Genomic DNA, 18,863 nt, shown 5'->3' on the forward strand with positions numbered 1-18,863 from the left:
AGATGCAGTCTTTTGCATTTTTTGTGGGAAATTGAAAATTTTTTTAGACCCATCTAAAAATTCTCTAATTAGCCCCAGAAGAGGAAACGTAATCCTCGCACCTGGTGAAAACGGGTAAGATGTGCTATGTAAGATAACCTTTGTAGTTATATAAACCAAATTCTATAATATACCGTATTTACTCGCATATAAGATAAGATTTTTATTCATTTCTTCACTGCTTCAAAAATCTCGGTCGTCCTATAAGTGCAAACAAAGTATTCTTTGTGTTTTTGCAATAATTTTTGTCGACCCCGTCTTCACATTTTTTACCGGATGCTCGCTCTCTGGTGTTTAAAAATAAAAGTATTCTATCTGGGTCATTTACTCCTGACAATACACAAGAATGATTCAAAGACGAATAGCAATAGGAAAAGCAAAGCTTTTGAATTGAATTCCAAATCAAAATTCCAAAATCACACGGGAGCCCAATATAAGTTTTAATTCATTCCCACGTGAAAACAGACGATTATTTGGAAATCAGTATTCGGAGAAACTCGTAAGTTTAATCGACGAAGAGCGAATTCGACTTAAGAATTGACGAAAAACATTCCAGATTGTCCGGCTTTACGCGAACAAATTACATTGTCGATTTTACAAGATTTTTCTTCGAAGTTTAAAATGCCAGTGATTTTTGCGGGACAACGTGTGCATTTACGTGCATTTGATATTTTATTTGCAATTAAACAAAATAAAATTAGAATCATATTAATATATCTAATTTTCTTTATTTTGATCTTCCGAGTCACATCTCATCCTATATGCGAAATAGTCTCAGATGCCAGTAAATACGATAATACAAGAGAAGGGTTAGAAGTACGAAATTACCTAATCTTAACGCCCATTCTTACTTTTTGCCGGAGCAAGGCCGGGCTCGACCACCAGTTAATGTGAATCGAAAGCTTTTTATAAGCGGCGACGATCGGATCGATCCGAGTTACGGAGAAAACTGCCGTGGGCGGGGAGGTTCCGGCCCGGTCTTCCGCGGTCCGACACGACGGATAACTCGATCAAAACCCCCGAGACGCAGTCTGCGGAGGTTCCGTCATCTACGTAAATACTTTTATTCAATCGTCCGCCCATATTTACACTTTATAGACCGGGACATTTACTAACTCTAGTAACTTATAATAAATAAATAAAATTATACAAACGTAGAAGTTTAACTTCCTTACGATTTCGAAAGGAAAAAAATATTCGGAAGAAATATTATTCGACGGCATTAACAAAATAGATAAACGGGAGGTCAAAAGGAACAGGCGGTCGTCTTAAAATGCATCCCAGACGGTAAAAAAAATCTTATTTTCGACAAGATAAAGTAAAAAAACTAAGCATTAGGATGCCACTCCTCCCAGAAGATCGACCGATGTAAAAACCTCCGGCAGCGAAACACGGACGAAAGTTCCACTAAAAAAGAAGAGAAACGAACAGGCGGTTTCCATCATCCACGCGGTCAAAATGCAACGTTACCATTTGGAAAAAATTTAGTCTCCTCCGAAAGGAAACAAGGCTCAGAGAGTGGCGTATTCCCTTTAGATTTTTACACGGGCACGACCCTAACGGGAGGTGGACGGCACGGGACGAGGACCCCCTCTCACCTCGCGGAAAAAATTTAAAAGCCAGAAACGATAAATTCGCCTTCCGGGTGGCCCGTTCTAATTTTAAAACGGTAAAAACTTCGATTACGGACGTTCGTACGAAAATACGTCTTTGTTACGTAATAGACGAAGTTGCCAATCTTAAGATTTTTCCTCCCGGTTAACCGGGTGGGAAATTTTTACTTTTACCGGCGAATAACGCGGATTGGCGTTGGAACTCGCTCGGTTGCGCGGTAAAAAAATAACTTCCCGATGACGTAACGTATTACGTAATAAGGGAGTGGGTCATCCGCACGGGTGACGACGGAAGGGGAATAAATGGGAAACGGAAGAACTCACTTGACTTTGAGTTCGTCGACTTCCGACTTCCATCTTCCCGCTTCTAACTGAAGTCTGGCTTTATCCTTGGCCGTGTCGTCCAGCAGTTTCCTGGCGTCGGACAGTTCCTGTTCGTACATGGACTTGATGCTGGTCACCTCTCTGGTGGCAGTCTCCTCCGTGCTCTGCAGCTGCACGCTCAGGCGACTGTTCTCCGCTTCCAGGCTCCTCACCTTTTCGATGTACGTGGCCAAGCGGTCGTTCAGATTCTGCAATTCCGCCTTCTCCTGCAGCCTGGTCAGTCGGCCGGGACTGACGGCTCTCTCCTCCGACGGATTGCCGCGGCCGGAAGAAGCCGCTCTCCTGCTCTTAGAAGACATTTTGCCCGCAAGAAATCGGGACGGATCCCGACGACGGAGACGTTAGACTAAAACCGAGCGGAGAGAGCAGCGCGCCCAAACTAACTGCGCTCGACCCTCGTGTCCGAGACGGAAGACGGCGCCCTCTGCGGTCGGGAATAGGAACGACTCCCTCCACAAATTTAACGGTTCCTTTTTAGTAAATTCCAAGTTTTTTAAGCGCCGGAATATTAATTCGCTCTCGCTGGTTTTTTAAACGTAATAATAGAGACGGAGGCCACGCGCGTGATGTCATTTCTATTCGAGTCAGACGCCGCCCACGCCCCTTCTTCCGCCCAACGTAACCTAAAAACTTATTATACGGGTACGAAACGTCTTTCTCGTATTTCTAACAATAAAATAATTCGCCAGACAATAGGCGTTTAGAGATTTCTATTCTTATAGAGGAAGTAAGGAAGTGTTCTAGTTAAGGATTTCCCCTTCCTTTCTTACCGACGGGACGAGTAATCTCTCTGTTTTCGTAATATTTGTATAAACACCTGTAGATATTGTATTTGTGTACATTCAATTTTGATTAATGTTTAAAACGCGGCTATAATTTCATAAACGAGAGTTCCGCCATATTGCGGAGATACATTTATACGGAACCGACTGCTATTAATTAAAACGTTCTTTGTATCTTCCGTAGATCGGAAGCTTAATTAATAAACTGATAAGATTTTTGGGGAATAATTTGGTTTTCGAATTCTCCTCTTTTCCTTACTCGATCGGACTTTAAACAAGAAATCCATACACAAAAGGAGAATTGTTTTAGTTTTACGACTTCGGATGGCCGATCCGAGTTCGAGTTCGACCCGTTGGGTCTCGGGTTCGGCCGCCTATCTAACACCGAAATAGGGACTAAGCTAACTTCGGGGGCCGTTTAGGGGTGGGCGGAAGATTGCTAGGGCCGAAGAAAATAAAACTAATTAAAACATTCTTAATTTCGGACAATCGATTATTTTACTTTTTGAAAATAATTAGGTAATTAAACGTGTGAAGTCCGAACCCTGGAAACTTTCGATTAAAATTACACTAAGCCTATATTTAAAAGGGGCGACATAATTGCTAGGTTGGCCCTTCCTAACCCCGAAAATCGTCCCGGCAGGGCCGGATGGAGGTGGCAGTCTACCGTTCTGGAGGAACCGGGATCGAATCCGGACGGGTCGAAAAATCCCCAGGAATTTTTCGGGGGTGATCCGACCGTATACGTCGGCCCCCGTCCCTCACCACTCGGCCGCTCATTGACGGCCTGGTCGGACCCATAATGGGCTTGCCTAAAAGAGCCCCTTTTAGCGCTCACAGGACGGAAACAGTAAAAATAAAGACGTCGTGGCAGCCGCATTTCCCTCGGAACGTCTCTCCGTGTTGCGTCTCCTTATATTATCGATCCCACTCGGAACCCCGTCGGGGGTACGGAAAAAGGCTCCCGAAATGCCCGCGAGAGAAAAAATTATAATTAATTAAATATTTTCCGACGAAAAAAGTAGAAGGTAACTTTTAGGATTTAGAAAACTTTCCGTGTCTTCCAAAATAGAATAGTCGCGTAATGCTCGGTCTTTACCCAGTGCTGAATGAATCTTTCGAATTGTTCCGCGAAGATAAAATAAACGAAATGTTAATTTGTTAAGTTATGGCAACGCGACACTCGGGCGATCTGCCTAGAGGGATGCCTTCCGGGAGGTCTAAATAGGGAAACTGGCCCCTATTTAGGCGTTACAGAGGTGGAGAAAACTCGGAAACTCCTAGTGGCCAGGCCGTCCGAGCCCGCGAACCCACGACCGAACTCACAGTGTTCGGGGTACGAAGACCGCTCGGCCACTGGTGGGCAATAAACGAAATCCGAATTTTTCAACATACAGTATTTGTAGATTTTGAATACGGAACACTAGGCCGTAGTGTTCCGTATTCAAAATAATCCAAATCGTATTGCCATCGCAAATCGCCTGTGGGTTGCCGTTGAAATGCGCGTGCCATTCTTACTTCGGGTAGATTTGGGTTTTCTTAATACAAGAATTAATAATAACCAACAACACAATTTTCACAAGCCTATTTTACCAGGCCTGTAGGAATAACTGATTTAAAAAATTGAGTAAACGATAGTTTGGGCCGATTATTCAACTGTAGATCCGCATCCGGGAGTTTTTGGGGCTTTTAATTTTTCTAAATTTTAAAGGATAAACAATTTGTGAATATATACATCGATTATTCCGTAAAATTTCCCTTCGTTCGTTCCAATTTGCGTTCAAACTTCCGAATGAATAGAAAAAATAGCGCACATCTGACGAAATCCGTCGTATTTCCACGCAACACATACTTCGTTTATTTGTAGATAGACACATACACAAAATAGAAACTGGTTGTTTAGTTTATATTTATTAAAATTTATATTTTTATACCGTAATTATCGAGATTTTAAACTTAATGTCGACATTTAAATTAACTAAATTTGTTTTTATTTCGGATTACTTTTGCAGATTTAACTGAAGTTTCGTATTTTATAAACTGGACAAATTCGTGACGTTGCATTTACCCATGCAATTTGCATACAATCGTTACGTTGGCGGTTGTCGAGTTCGGACGTCGGGACAATAGACGACACCGATCGACTATTAGCGCCATCTTTATTTACCTCTGTAACGGGTTTGCGTGCTATTTTAAGGGCAGAAGAATTCGAATACAATTAGGTTTGAAAAATAATTAAAACGGATTTTAAATTTAGAGAAAAAACAATACAATTTTCTTTCCTCGCGCGAAGTTTGCAATACTCGGTTGAAAAATGGAGTCTTTTCGGTAAATCCGGAATGGCCAACGATTCTTCTGTGGTATTCTACATTTAGTAATTGCAGAAACTCACGAATTTCTTTGAAATTGTTACAGAATCAAATTACAGAACAAGTTTGTGTCGTCTAAAAATACGTAATGTCAACCGAAATGAAGTTAGATTGATAGAATAAAGCGAGGCTACGCGGGGGAGATCGGTTAGACACATAGGAAAATCCGGAAAACCGGCTCGTTGGTAATGCGCGATTCTTCGGCCGTTGGCGGGCCGAAAAAAGAAAACCAATGACGTAATGGCGAAAAGACGAATAGGAAAAACCCTCTAAAGATACGGTCGAGGAGCAAATACCACAACAGTAGTGTAGCCATTACGAATATACAAACGAAGAGATTCCCTGTCGGGTAAATGCGATCGCAACTGCGCAACGAAAGAGAAGAAAGAAGCTAAAAACGAATTCGTTAATCTCGAAAAACATCCGCCAAGATGAGCGTAGGCGACAGAAGTCCAAGATAAAGACAGCGCCCCTTCGAATAAGTGAATAAGAATAGAGTTTGTATGTAGAGAAACGGCTCGAAAGGCTTTAACAGAACTTAAAATATACGGAACGAGTAAAGTCACCAGAGTAAGCTCTATTAGATAAAGCGTAAAATTGAAGAATGGAATGAAGTGAACAATTCGTTTCGAGGGCGACGACGAAAGACGAGAGGAGAAACCAAATAATCGGGTACGAATTTGAGAAAGTCCGGACTTTGTTATCGTTTGTCATTTATTTAAATTAAGTTCCGAGACCGGAGACGAAAATGTAACAATTAAAGCAAATAAGTTAATAATTGAAGCGATAAATATTTATAATTATTTTCGGTACAAAGCCAAAAATGCGATAAAATATGGTTTTCGAAACTGCGATTGACACGTATAACGAAAATCGAACCATTGGTTCGAAGAAATATGGACCCCAACCCCTTAATATCTCCCAAACCAATCCAAAGACTAAGATAATGGCAGCAATTATTAGGAATGAAAACAAATAAAAGTCAGCAACAGCGCTTTTTAATTGCATACGCTTTCTCGTTGATACCGAGAACGTACGAAATATTCAGCTGTTTACGATAACGAAAACTTCGGTTAAACGTAAATAGGAAGATTTAAATAAATCGCAAATATTTTATATTAAAATACAAAATATTTCTCCACCTCCTAAACGACAATAACGAGATTCACAGGGGATGATAAATCAATAAAATAAACGAATGAAAACTGCAGTCTACCAGAAGATACTTGAAATCGGAACGATTTAAAGATCCACAAATGATGAAAGATGATTTATTCCACAATTACAGTCGTATATTACCACCACGGCCAAACTGCGGCTGGCAAGTGGCTCTTCTAGATCCGGGGGGCTCCCGTACATCATACAATTTGTTTTTATAAACTCAAACTTTATATATATAATACTAGCTGTTCCGCTAGAGAATGCGGCATTAGCGTATTTCTGATGAGCGATACGTGACAAGGTGACGTAATATACCCGTGGTATATTACTTCATCGTTACGTCTCATCCGGCGACGGATCACGAAAGCTACAATATATTACAAAAGTCTGGTGTCTTTGCTAAACTGATGGAAAATCTCACCGTACGAGATAAAACACTTGTTGGCCGTAAGGCATTGACACTCGCGAACACGGGTGGAACAATACTTTATCCCGTCGTCACGCGTCTACTACGGTTTGCGAGTAACCGAAGAATTCTATTATTTCGAACTTGGCGAAAATCCTGCGAAATTTAAGGATAATCCAAAACTATAAAATAAAGATAAACCTCTTTTTGAAAACTATTTTTATTATTAAGACAATTCGGAGTTAGGTGTGACGTTTCTCTCCTCGTGTATTCTCTTCTACATTTTAGACAGTCAGGGATGGGAGGCGGGGTGAAGCATTTCGTTATTTACATTACGTGGACTTATAAAAACAGTAAATTTACGGGTATACGTCAACGACAGACAGTAGACTCGCATTCTTCCATCATCACTCCTTTCGCGTGAATAGATTCTGCGCTTGTTACGTGGAAGAATAGCTTTCGCCTAGATGATTCGAACTAATTAAAACGACTAGATCTTACTACTCCATTCGAACCTCGTGTTATAGTTTCCTATTAACACTAGGAAATTACCACACGGGATAAAGTGAATTTGATCGAACGCTCGTTTAGAAAAAGTCGATAAAAATTAAATCCCCAGAAGATTGAATTTATTTTCGCAAATGAATAATTATGCGGAGTGTTATAACACAAGAGTATGGCCATTTTGTTTGTCTGATTATCATGAAAGTAAAGACAGTTAACGACGAATTACACGTCACTTATAGGATGGAGGAGAGAGGAGGAGGTAGAACAAAGCTTCGAAAGGAGAATTCTCTCCAATTCTAGCGTCGGTAGGGGAGAGACGAACGACCAAACAATCGAAGACAGGGGGAGGAGGGGAAAACGACGTTTAATGCGCGAGATCCTACGTCGGACGGGTCGAAGTCCGAAGACTAGGCGTGGGTGGAACGTCCGGGAATGTTTCTCCGTCTTTTTTACTTACCGTCCCCCTTTAGCTTAGTGGAAGACCCTGACATTTACTGGTATAAGGCTGGTGACCCCGGGTCGCTACCCACCGCTTGGGAAACTAACTTATTGTCTCGACGTCGACTTCTCGTATAACGTGTTAAGTGGGCGCTTATATTCGCGTGTCGCGTCGCCCGTATAAAAAAAATCATAACGATAAAAATGAGGTGGATCGTCAGAAGAGCAAAAGTTTGATAGAAAATGACGTTAAACGCAATAAGTAAATAAAATTCGCCGTCTAAAAGTCGATAATAATAATTTTGATAAACATTCGCCATATTGTGTCGCCGCGCGAAGAGAAGCGCCGCGATGCGCATCCCCCTACGTAAACCGGGCGTTACCTTTAATAGAATTGGTAAAAGGGGAGTGAGTGCAAGTACAACTTTAACGATTGTAGATAATGACAATTTAGTTCCCTGGAAAACAACCAAAATAGGGTTGTTAGTAGGAGAAGACGCGTGTGACGCAACTATACCAAACTCGGAATAAATTAAACATAAGTTTTATATAAAAAATGTCGCGTGATTTCGGCTAATCAACGGGAAAGCAGAAATATTTACCACTTCCAAATATGGAATATCGGGCGCGGTTTACCTCCGTGGCAGAAAACGTCGACGAACGCGATTGGTCCGTTCCAGTTCGAAAATGACGTCGATATCGGTAAACGTCGATAATCCTCAAGGCGCGGGAGATATCGGGAAGACGCTTACGTCGGAGAAAGGCGGACCAATGGGAGCTCCGTAGAGAGCCGGGGAGGGAAACTCGAACGAGCACGAGACTCGGCGTCATATTTATATTTGTATTATTTCTTCGTACTTCGCTCCGTGACGTAGTTAAATTTTTGCGGTCGTGGGAAACGGTCGAACGGAGGAGAGAGCGACGGAACCGGTATGGCGGACGACCTTTTAAGGAGGCCGGCGTCCGGGAGTGGGTGGAGCCTGGAAGGGATCGACGGCCGCCTCCGCACATTCCGCGAGAAGAGGGAGGCGCTACCTACCGGGACGTCGCAAACGAGTTTGGCCGGACGCTTTCTCGCGCCGTATAATTTTCCCATTTAATAACTTTACCGGTTTTTTTCTCGGCGACGACCCGCGCGACCCCCGGACACCCACCCGCGCCGTTCGGCGCGGCGCCTCTTCTACTTCCGTCGGGCCTCCTCTTCCGGCGCTTCCGATTCCGGTTGCGGTTTTTCGGGCCCGAGAGGCGGCGGGCGGCCCGCTGCCCGGGCGGAAATTTCCCCGGGTTCTTAGCCCGCACCCCGAGGGCCGAGGAGGCCAGACGTGACTCGCCCTAGCCTCGTCCTACCTGTTTGGTCGGTAGGGGCGGGAGTGGCCAATGTCTAAGCTACGAAACGTGTACACGTGCTCGCTCCAACGCGGTCGACCGGATACCTGGCCGTTCCATTAAGGAAACCTTTTTAGAATGCGCACCTCGTCGCCGACTCGCCCGTTCCTTCGTCTTCTCCTTCTTTCGGACCCGCGTCTGGCGCCTCTCCAGGTAACTTTTCGTCTCGTTCTCCCTTCCCGGCCGTATTCCTCCTCCTTCCCTTTCTTTGGGGGTGGGGGTTCGCACCGCCGATCCCCCGAGACGTCCGGCTCGTTGGCTGGTCGCCATTTTGTACGGGGAATCGCCACTCTGGAAATCGCGCTTTCACCCGGCACGGCCTTGGGATTCGGCCACCATTTCGCGGGATTTTAATGCCCCTGACGGACCGACGAGTAGCGGCCGCGTCGAAGAGGCGACGGACGCAATTTTGGTTTTCCGCGCCTAATCTCTGGTTCTCGCGCGCGCTGAATAAGTTCGCCATCGCTGGCGAAACGTCGTGGCCGGTTCCGATTCCGGCCGGAAGTACGCATTCCATCCGGAAGACAAAATGGAAAGTGGGGTTAAGAGGGAAGTAACAAAGGTTGGAGAGGATCCGTCTAGTAAAGTACGGTGTTGGGTCGGGTGGAGGGGGTAGCCGCGGGCTGACGAGCGCAGGAATGCGGTTCAGACCGCATGCCACCCGTCCAGGTAGATAGCATCGCGCGCCCGACGGGTAAATAGGGTTCTGGCGCCGAAATCCCGCTCCGGTTTGTCCACCGACGAGTGCAAAGGCGATCCCGCGTCTATACGCCGTCGCTACACTTTCTGCTAATTCTTACCTCCAAATTCTCTAAATCCTAATTCCGATTATCACCCAGATAACTCGCTTCCGCGTTGGTGGCCGACGCCACGCGACGCGCCGTCGTCGTAAGCAAATTTGCAATTGCGTTAGATCGAAACACCCGTCGTTACACTTTCGTCGAGATTTTGCTAAGCATTTCCTTTCGTATCTCTCAATTTACAGATTTTTCCTTCTCGGATGCCTGGCGAACCCGTAAAACATGTAAAGCGCGACATTTGAGGCCACGTCGTTTAATATCGCGTGTCTTCGTTCGTCGCTTTGCCACGGAGTGGGCAGACGTCTATTAATTCGCTGGAAATCAGAGTTTTTCTATCGAATGGAGACACCCGTCTTCCACTTATCTAGAAACTTCCCGGGTCTCTCCATCCCCTCCTCTCGCGACACCTGCAGAAATATGATCCAGTTTCGATTGGCGTGTTCCCGTCCGCGGTGAAAGAAACTGGGCCGAACATGAGGCGATAGTCGTTACATCGAGGTCGGGTCGATTTGCGCCGGTCCCGTAAGCCGAGAGATAACCTAGAACGACGCTATTGTGTCGGCTTCCCTCGCCCCGTACGACCGGTAAGGTCGAAGGTCGGGAGGATGCGGAACGATACCTCCGTTTTTTAATGACTTTCGACCTTCGCGTGTTGGGAAAGGAATATTTCGTTTCGTCGACTCGCCGTCGTATTGTTTAAGATGGAGTAACGACGTCGTCGTCTTTATATCGGAAAGGGAAGCGACGCGTTCGGAGGGCCGGATGGGTTATGTCTCGACGCGTTCGGGAGGTCGCTACTAAAGGACGGCCGCGGACGACGATCCGAACGTAGCGATTCCGGTTTTTTGCGCCCGGTTAAACCGGACCTATGAGATTCCAAAAATTTACTCGGATACTCGGTCGCTGGCGCGCCGCGTCGTTCGAAAGTAACTTTTAGTTCGCCTCGTTAAGTCTGCGGAGTACAATTTATGGTGTTTGAATCTGTATTTCGGAAGCGTCACGCGTAATCGGAGAAGTGAAATTGGGAAAAATCCTCCCGGCGCGCGGTTGCCGTTAGCCAACGCGACGCGACGAGCGCACGGCCCCAATTTCCGTTGGCGTCGCTATTTTCTTTGGTTATCTAGCTGTATGAGTGTAAACGACGTCATAAAGCTAGGTTACCAAAGTTAAGAGCGAAGGCCGCATACGACTTTATTCTCCAAATTGCGAAATTACGGGGTCTTTGCGTATTTATTCCCCGTTTTACGAGAATTCGAACCACCCCCATCGGATTACGAGTATCCCGTAAATCCGTAAACTAGCTAGCTAGTTGCCACGCGATCGCGGCTTTGGAAATCTCCCTCAACCCTTCTCTTACCGAGAACGAATACTAGAAGCAACGGGAAGAATATAAGGAATTCTCGCGTTACGCTTAATTGTATAATGTCCACAAAGTGTACACAATCGAAAGTTTCGTTAAAAACACCCAACGTGTGTTTCGTCCCAATCTAAAATCCGATTATAAGGGATATTTTGTTAGAAAATAAACCAATCTTTGGATATCGGCCCGATCCGTCTACGCTAGTTCATTACGGAGGGGTGAGATGACAAACGGCACACCCGTTCGATGTATTAGGAGGATCTCGAGTAACCTTACAATGAAGGAAACGACCAAAAGAACGAGGCATTTCTCGTTATTATAGTTATGGACGTAATTTAAAAACAAGGCGAACTTAAGTTTTCCCTACTGAGAGTTAGAAATGACATGTTTTCGCCGCGACACCCATTAAATATTTTTAATATATCGGCATCGAATTTCTTAAAATAAACTCGAAATATATATTTATCAAATCGCAAACTTAACAAAGGCTAATTAAAGGGGGTGAGTCGACGTAAAAACTACATAAACCAAAGATAAGGAATTATGGAAGAGTTCTTTAATCCGTTAACTTCGTTCTTTTCGTTTTAATTATTATTTTACAGAAAATAGTTTTTATCTTTGATCGAAAGCTCCATTCAAACTTCGGACCTTACCAGCATTCCTGGGGTGTCGCGTTACCGGCAATACGGTGTTTCTAGCCGACAAAAGAAAAAAAATAATGTTTTGTCCCGCACCTTTCTTCGTCTCGCGCAAATATTTGAGGGATTTTATGGCAGAATGTTTTCTGAAAACGGAAGTTTGATCCCACCCCAATCAACCGTCGGTAATCGAAATCGAGGTACCCCCTTCCTCGAAATTTTCACCCAGTTTGAGTCATTTTAAAATACGCGGGAGTTATTTTTCGTCATCGAAGACGACTCCCCTTTCCTCCCCACGTCGTCGGAGATGCAAGCGAATTCCCCAACAAACCGCCGACGTAATATTTGAATGGTCCCAAATATACGTAAGGACCGAGGGATTTTCGGTATTATAACGCTAGAAAATACGGCAAAACGGAGGAAAGTCGCTCCAGCGTAATACGGAGGGAAAAGAGCGCACCTAGTGACCTAAAGCGAGAATTCGTTCGATGGCTTATAATAGAAGCCTAAGGCGACGATCATTTTATACTATTATAATTGATATTGTAATTGACAGAGTAACTGTATAACACAAATTCGTTAATATAGTGGACTCTGGTCATAACGATACTCTCAAAAGATCAAACGAAATCGTTGGCTGTAGCCCGTAAAAGAATGCCGACAAAATTGTTCATTATATCGAGAATCCGGTACACGTAAACATTTCGCAATCGTGGAATTATTCCTCAGTCCTCATTAAGGACTATCGCCTACGTAATATTATAATATCGAAGGGGCTCGATGGAAAAAAGTTTCTTAGAAGGATCCATACACGAAAAATATTGGGGATTGGGGAACTGAGCCGACACTAACTCGATTTCGCTGCGAAATTACAACGTCGGAGAATTTTCCCGCTACCGAGTAATTATAATTTATTCTAAGACAAAGTATACTTATTTTTATTAAAATGATAGAATATATTTAGAAATACTTGGATAATTTATAATATCTGACACCTAAACGACATTTATAACCCGTTTCTCGAGAAATTCCCCGACTCTCCTTTAACGCGTTCCTCGGTAAGACGATGGTAGCGATCTAACATACCTCCACCCCTTTGCTCTATTAACAATTTTACTTTCCCGGCTGTCTTAACGTAACACGACATAAAGTATTGTAATCGTGCGCAATTTGACCCTCCCGGTTTTTTATAAATCCCAACGTTTGACTCTGCCGAACTCAAAAAAGTCAGAAAATTGATACACGTTCGCCGTTTGGAAGATCTCGTATATATAATCGGCGTGTTTTCGATTCGTGACATCCTACAGACAATTTAGCTCGAATTTCGATTTATATCAAACGAAAGTCAATTACTCTTCCGTTTTGGTATTACAGAACTGGAATAGGAACGTCTGTAAATGGCCTCGTAAATTCGAAACAGTACCTCCGGGGAAATCGCAAACGGGATAATTGAACAGACAATTGACAAATGAAGAAGAATAGACTCTTTGCCGACCCTCCGATCGTCTTCGACCGATTCCTCATTGAAGTACTGTACGTCGCCGTCCAACCGGTCGAATTATGATTACTAAATTTAAAAAAGGAAAACATTCCTCTTCTTCCTCGTTAAGACAATTATGGTAATGCGGAGATATTTTCGTCATAGGCGAAGAAAAGGAATAAACTTTTAATAATTGAGATTTTAATTGTACGACGATAAAGACGTAAAATTTTATAGCAATTTTCCTTCGTCTTCGAGGAAAAAATGTCATCAATTCGTCCGAATTATCGAAAAGTGTGGTAACGACATCATACAGTTTAGTGCTGACGTTCCCTACGCCAAGCGCCAGTAAATAAAAATAGCGACCGAGAAGTAGCCATTGGAACCTGGTGACACGGCCAGGGAATTCTTAAACACTGATCTCATACGTCCCACACTTTCCGTTAACTGGCCAAAGCCAACCGACATTCGGCCTCCATCCCCATTTTGACTTTATTCCCCGAATAGTCAATAAATTCGTTATAAAAAATTATCATTTCCATATATTCGTAAGATATTAAAATAGTCTTATTTGCCGGAGGTAATACGCGAAGCGCGCCGCGCCGTCACTTTCGGTTACGTAGGATTGTGGAAATTTAAATATCGACTTACGATTGGTCTTTCGGAAAATGAACTCCCACGCGCCAAAATTTCGCCGGTTTAGGAATAGCTTATGCAAATGAGCGGGTATCTCTCCACCAATTTGTGTAAAAATATCGTTTTATCCGCGGATATGTTCAAAACTTCGTAGGACGACCGCGCATGGGAAAATGAAAATTACAATGCCGACCGATTAAGTAATAGTGGATAGTCGGTCCGTTTGTCTGTTCTGTGTCTAGTCAATTCCACTGGTGGAACAAACACAGAACAGACAGACATCGATCTTCTCGAAAATCTTATTAAGATTCATACTTTCTATACCGGGTGTACTACGCTTTTTCGGATGGAAACCGAAGACGGAGCCTCGCATTAGTTTACACTTTCTTAATTTTTAGATTGTTTTTCGGGTACTCGGGACGGAACTCTTCCAAAACAGAAATATTTCTAGAAGAAGGGAAAGAATTGGGATATAAAGGGAAGAGGAATTTCAATATTTCGTGTCCCGAGTTATAAAGGTAAAGAGGCGAAAACGCGGTAAATCGTAAAAGAGTGTCACGTTGTGGAATCGTCATTGGATTGCAAGAATTTTATATACCAGAATTGACCAATGACGTGGGTAAACATTCCGGCGACTTTACCCGTTCTCTGTGTTATAAAACAATCTCATCACGCCCGGGAGACGATAAAATATTGAATTAAATTTAAAAGCGGTTATTTCGAAATAAATAGGAAACCCGTCGGAGTCTTCGTTATATTTTGTAACCTCGTTTCTTTCATTTTTTGAGACGATTACGTAATCGGCAATCCTCAAACGCGTACAAAATAACGAGTTTACCGCACGTTAGAAATCCGGTTTCGATAGCCATCGACGCTCGTACTTTTCTTACGTCACATTTTTCCAGCCCGGCTTCCAAATTCGCGCACTCTACCGGGCATAATTAACGTTACAAAAGAATTCCCACATTGCTTCAAAATTGTTAATCCGCCACGTTTGAATTTCGGTATAAACGCTCGACAGTATTTGAAAGATCTAGCGCAATATACGGGAAAAATATTCGTTATTTTGTAAGAGTTGATGAGAAACGTCCTTTCGGAAAGACTATTTAAAGGTAACGGACGATTAGCGCAGTTAAACAGTTAGACAGTTAAATGTTCTGTTATATTTAACACGCATTATCCGCCGGAAACGAATATTTTAATACCGAAGGACATCGCGGAATTAAGAATTTTATAAAACTAATGTTGTAAAATATTAAATTTCTCTCCTGTTAGCGGGTAGCGTCATTAATAACTGAAGTGCAGAACGAAAAACATCGGAAGGATCGAAACATTTTCCAGGAATCTACGATGCGATAAAGTACAGTATCCGTTCTAAGAAGGAGGCGTTGAAGAACTTCTCTGGAAAACTTGAAGTAAGAAATTATGCAACGGATGGAGAAATTCGCGGAAATTACACGCGAAGATGCGAGAAATACAAAAATATATTTTAATATTTTGAAGACTGACGACGATCATTTCGATACATTTGACTTCGGTTCGAGATGCCTTTGACGGTTTCTTTCTCTCTTGTTCTAAAAGCTTTTGTTGTTTCCAACTCTAAATTTGGACGGGATTTTCTATTGAAAAGGAGGTGCCCACCGATTTTTTCCAACCCACCATCTGGCGGCACATATCTATCACCCGACTCACTAATTTGTACGAGAGTCTCTCCAGAAATTCGATCTCCTCCTCCGATCTGTTTCTCCTCTCTTCTTCGTCTCGGTAATCGAAGCGGTGATCCATAAACACGGGTCTCTTCTGCAGCTCGATGAAAGAATCTTTTCGTCCCAGAAATTTCATTATCGTTTTTTCTTCTTCCTCGAATCGGACGAAGGATTTCCGATTGGTATTTTCCTTCGGCGGCTCTTTTTCCGTTTTCTCTTCCGCTTTTGTATTTTCGGTTTCTCTTCCGGGTTTTTGTATCCTCTCTCTCTGCCCTTTTCTTCCGGCATTTTTCTGTTCGCCCGGTGCCGAATTCCGTGTTCTCGTGACGTACTTTCTTCGTGCGGCGGCTTTCTTGGCGGGAGGAAAGACCACCAGTCTCGTTTCACTCTTCTTTTCTGCTTTTCTGCGAATAAACACTATTTACGAACGAAAATCGAATTTCACCGGTTGGCGCGTAAATAATAGCCGCCATTATTAGATCTGGATTAGATCAGCCCACCAGTGGCCGAGTGGTCTTCGTACCCTAAACACTGGGAGTTCGGTCGTGGGTTCGCGCCGCTATCGGACAGGCTGGCTGCTTGGAGTTTTCCGGGTTTTCTCCTTGCCAATAACGACTAAATAGGAGGCCAGTTCCCATAAAAGTCCTCCCGGAAGGCATTAGTTCCCCTCGCGTAACATCGCGCCCCGGAGAAGGCAACGGGAAACTACTCTGGGTAATAACTTTCCCTAGTATACACCTTGGCGCGTTACTAACTACTTATTAACCTACGCCAGGTGTCGCCGACGTCAGGGCTCTGATATGGCACCACGAAGAAGAAGAAGGATTAGATCAGGCGATAGTATGCGAAGAAGGTGGCTCTGGTCACGTGATTGGCGTAGTGACAGTAATCTGTTTCGTTTCGAATAACGAACGAAAATGTCTACGTCACGCGCGCATTCGGATGTTAAAATAACAACAGGGAAAGGAACGTATAAATAAAGGAATATCATTTCGTAATTTCCCTGGCAACGAACACATAAAAATTCAAATTAAAGATTTTAAATTTTTAATACGAAGCTTTAATGGCCGTTTACTAATAAAAGACAATTAAAACTAAACGCTGTACCAAAATAACTTTATAAATAACGAGGATTAGAATAAACCAAAACTCTAGCGAACTTCATACACCCGAATAAAATCTTAAAGGCGTATTATCTTTTTGCTATATAATTTTTGAGGCCTCTCGAGACGCCGTGGCCCTAGAGCGCGCCTATTGGGTGTTCCGCCACCCGACGCTTCCCATACTATTAAAGAATTTTAAAATCCAGCAACGAGTTGCGTAATTTTCCCTTTTAACTTTTTAAAACTTATATTATTAAGCAAAATAAATAAGATTGCGTGTGCTGCCATCTGTTACTAGATTTTGTTATAAAAACTTTTTATATTTTTAATTACTGTAAAATGGCAAAAGACTTAATTTCCAGGGTAGGTATGAGTGTTATAAACAAATGTTAACGAATAAAATCTTCATTAAGTCCTACCTACCCTCTGGAGATACGACATACGATACTCCTTTATCTCTTCATCCCCTCGACCTTTAACCATCAAAAATTAATCGCATCAATGCCTCTGGTATACGAGGCACCACGCCAAATTTTGTTTCTTACTTCAAAGATTAAGAAATTAAGAAAAGAAATTTAGCACGGTGAGATATTAGGCGAAATAGACGCAAAAGTTTAAAAATGTGGAGATTAGCAACAAAATCGGAAAGTGAAATTTCACACGATTCCAATAGTTTCTCTCGTTACGTATACATAACAGTCGGAAAAGTTATACACTGCCAATACACTAGTTATCAAACACCACCTTTTCGAACCACGCCTGACTTTTACAGTATCGAAACCGGAAAGTTGCATAGACGTCTTTCATCTCCGGAACGACGTATCGCGATTCCTAATTGGTCGTTTGGAAAACGACCAACGAAGAAACGCGATACATTTTTTTTTCGGATGGGTTTAGATTTTTAGCCAGTGGTAAAAACCACGGACTTCTGGTAGTCGGGCGCGAACCCCCGACCGACCGCGCGGATTCTTCTCTCAATAAACGCGTAAATAGAAAGTCCTCCCGGGAGGGAATCCACCCCCGGCAGATGGTCGCGTTTTATTTCCTAACGTAAACAATAAAGACATACGTACGGCGGTTGCGCGTAAGACACTGCCGTGGGTCGGGAAAGCTCGATCCGTTTCAATTTCGGCCACCAAATTTGCGGTTCCGGAGGAGGGAGAGGAAACACTCGAACCGGACGGGAAGGATGCCTACCCGGACCGGAAGCCACGGCGGTTTTGGGACGGGCCAACTGCCGGATTCGTTCCAAAAGAGTGGCGGAAAATCTTCCGATTCCCTCCCTCTTTGTCTTTTCGTCGGGTTTTTGCCTTCGTCTTTCATTTACTTCTGTCCCGTTTATTCTAGAAAGATTTGAAATGGGAAATTTGTGGCTTAATGACGCATTTTAACAGCAAATGTTAAAGACGTAAGACAGGGAAGACGCTCACGAATAATGACGAATCGTAGGCTTTTTTTGATAAATATCTCGATTTCGACTTAGCAACATCCTCTGTTACGTGAAAATAAATATTCCGATTATTTGTTCCTTATTCGAGCGTACGAGTATCTAAAATAAACGAACGAAGATCAATCTTACAATTGGAAAATCGTGCAATTGTCATTTTCTATTATTTCCACGGAGGTAAAACCGGGATATTTATCCATTGTTATCTAAACGGATAGGCGCGAATCGGACGATTTCCTTCCTTTATTCCGATCAGAAAAGTATTTTGAAACTAATTTCTGATAAAAATAAAAAGTAAATACATTTTGCCTTTGGAATTCTTCGATAAAACGTATTTAGAGATGGCGTGGCATTCTCAGTTATAATTTCAACGGAGCAAACGAATAATACTTTAAATCGATTAAAATGCGCGCAACTTTGCGTAAGATTAAATAAGACCATTAAGGCGCTACGCAAATACTTCTACAAACGTGCAAAGTATTCAATTTTAAAAGGAAAATTATTTTTTATTTTCTATAAACGAAGCGTTTGAAAAAAACAAAATTTTGAATTACAGTATTGTAAAACAATTAAATAATTACGGAAATTTCAAAGAGGGAACTTGTCAT

At 42.9% G+C, this 18,863-nt stretch overlaps 1 protein-coding gene across 3 annotated transcripts; it reads right to left on the reverse strand.

The window, feature by feature from the left end:
- Window positions 1–15,338: 15,338 nt before the first annotated feature.
- Window positions 15,339–18,483, reverse strand: LOC111635491. Of its 3 annotated transcripts, XM_023380462.1 has the most exons (4): window positions 18,388–18,441; window positions 18,239–18,300; window positions 17,882–18,151; window positions 15,343–16,109 (listed from the first exon to the last, which is right to left on the reverse strand). In XM_023380462.1, the coding sequence occupies exons 2-4, from the start codon at window positions 18,295–18,297 to the stop codon at window positions 15,599–15,601; spliced, it is 840 nt and encodes a 279-aa protein (XP_023236230.1). In that variant the 5' UTR covers window positions 18,298–18,300; window positions 18,388–18,441; the 3' UTR covers window positions 15,343–15,598. The 3 variants fall into 3 exon arrangements, 2 of the variants coding, with proteins under 2 accessions (XP_023236231.1, XP_023236230.1); XM_023380463.1 differs by having other exon boundaries at window positions 15,339–16,101; window positions 18,006–18,151; window positions 18,239–18,465; XR_002758390.1 differs by having other exon boundaries at window positions 15,340–16,101; window positions 18,239–18,483.
- Window positions 18,484–18,863: the final 380 nt, after the last annotated feature.

This window comes from Centruroides sculpturatus, unplaced genomic scaffold (assembly GCF_000671375.1).
Source record: "Centruroides sculpturatus isolate CEXI.00-Female unplaced genomic scaffold, Cexi_2.0 scaffold845, whole genome shotgun sequence".
Lineage (NCBI taxonomy): Eukaryota > Metazoa > Arthropoda > Arachnida > Scorpiones > Buthidae > Centruroides > Centruroides sculpturatus.

Excerpts from the sequence above, each read along its gene's own strand:
- LOC111635491 (XM_023380462.1), bottom strand. The coding sequence starts at position 18,297 with ATGTTGCTAAGTCGAAATCGAGATATTTATCAAAAAAAGCCTACGATT. Across the intron at positions 18,152-18,238 it reads CCTACGATTCGTCATTATTC|AATAAACGGGACAGAAGTAA; the intron begins GTGAGCGTCTTC and ends AAATCTTTCTAG. Across the intron at positions 16,110-17,881 it reads GTGTCTTACGCGCAACCGCC|AAAAGCAGAAAAGAAGAGTG; the intron begins GTACGTATGTCT and ends GTTTATTCGCAG.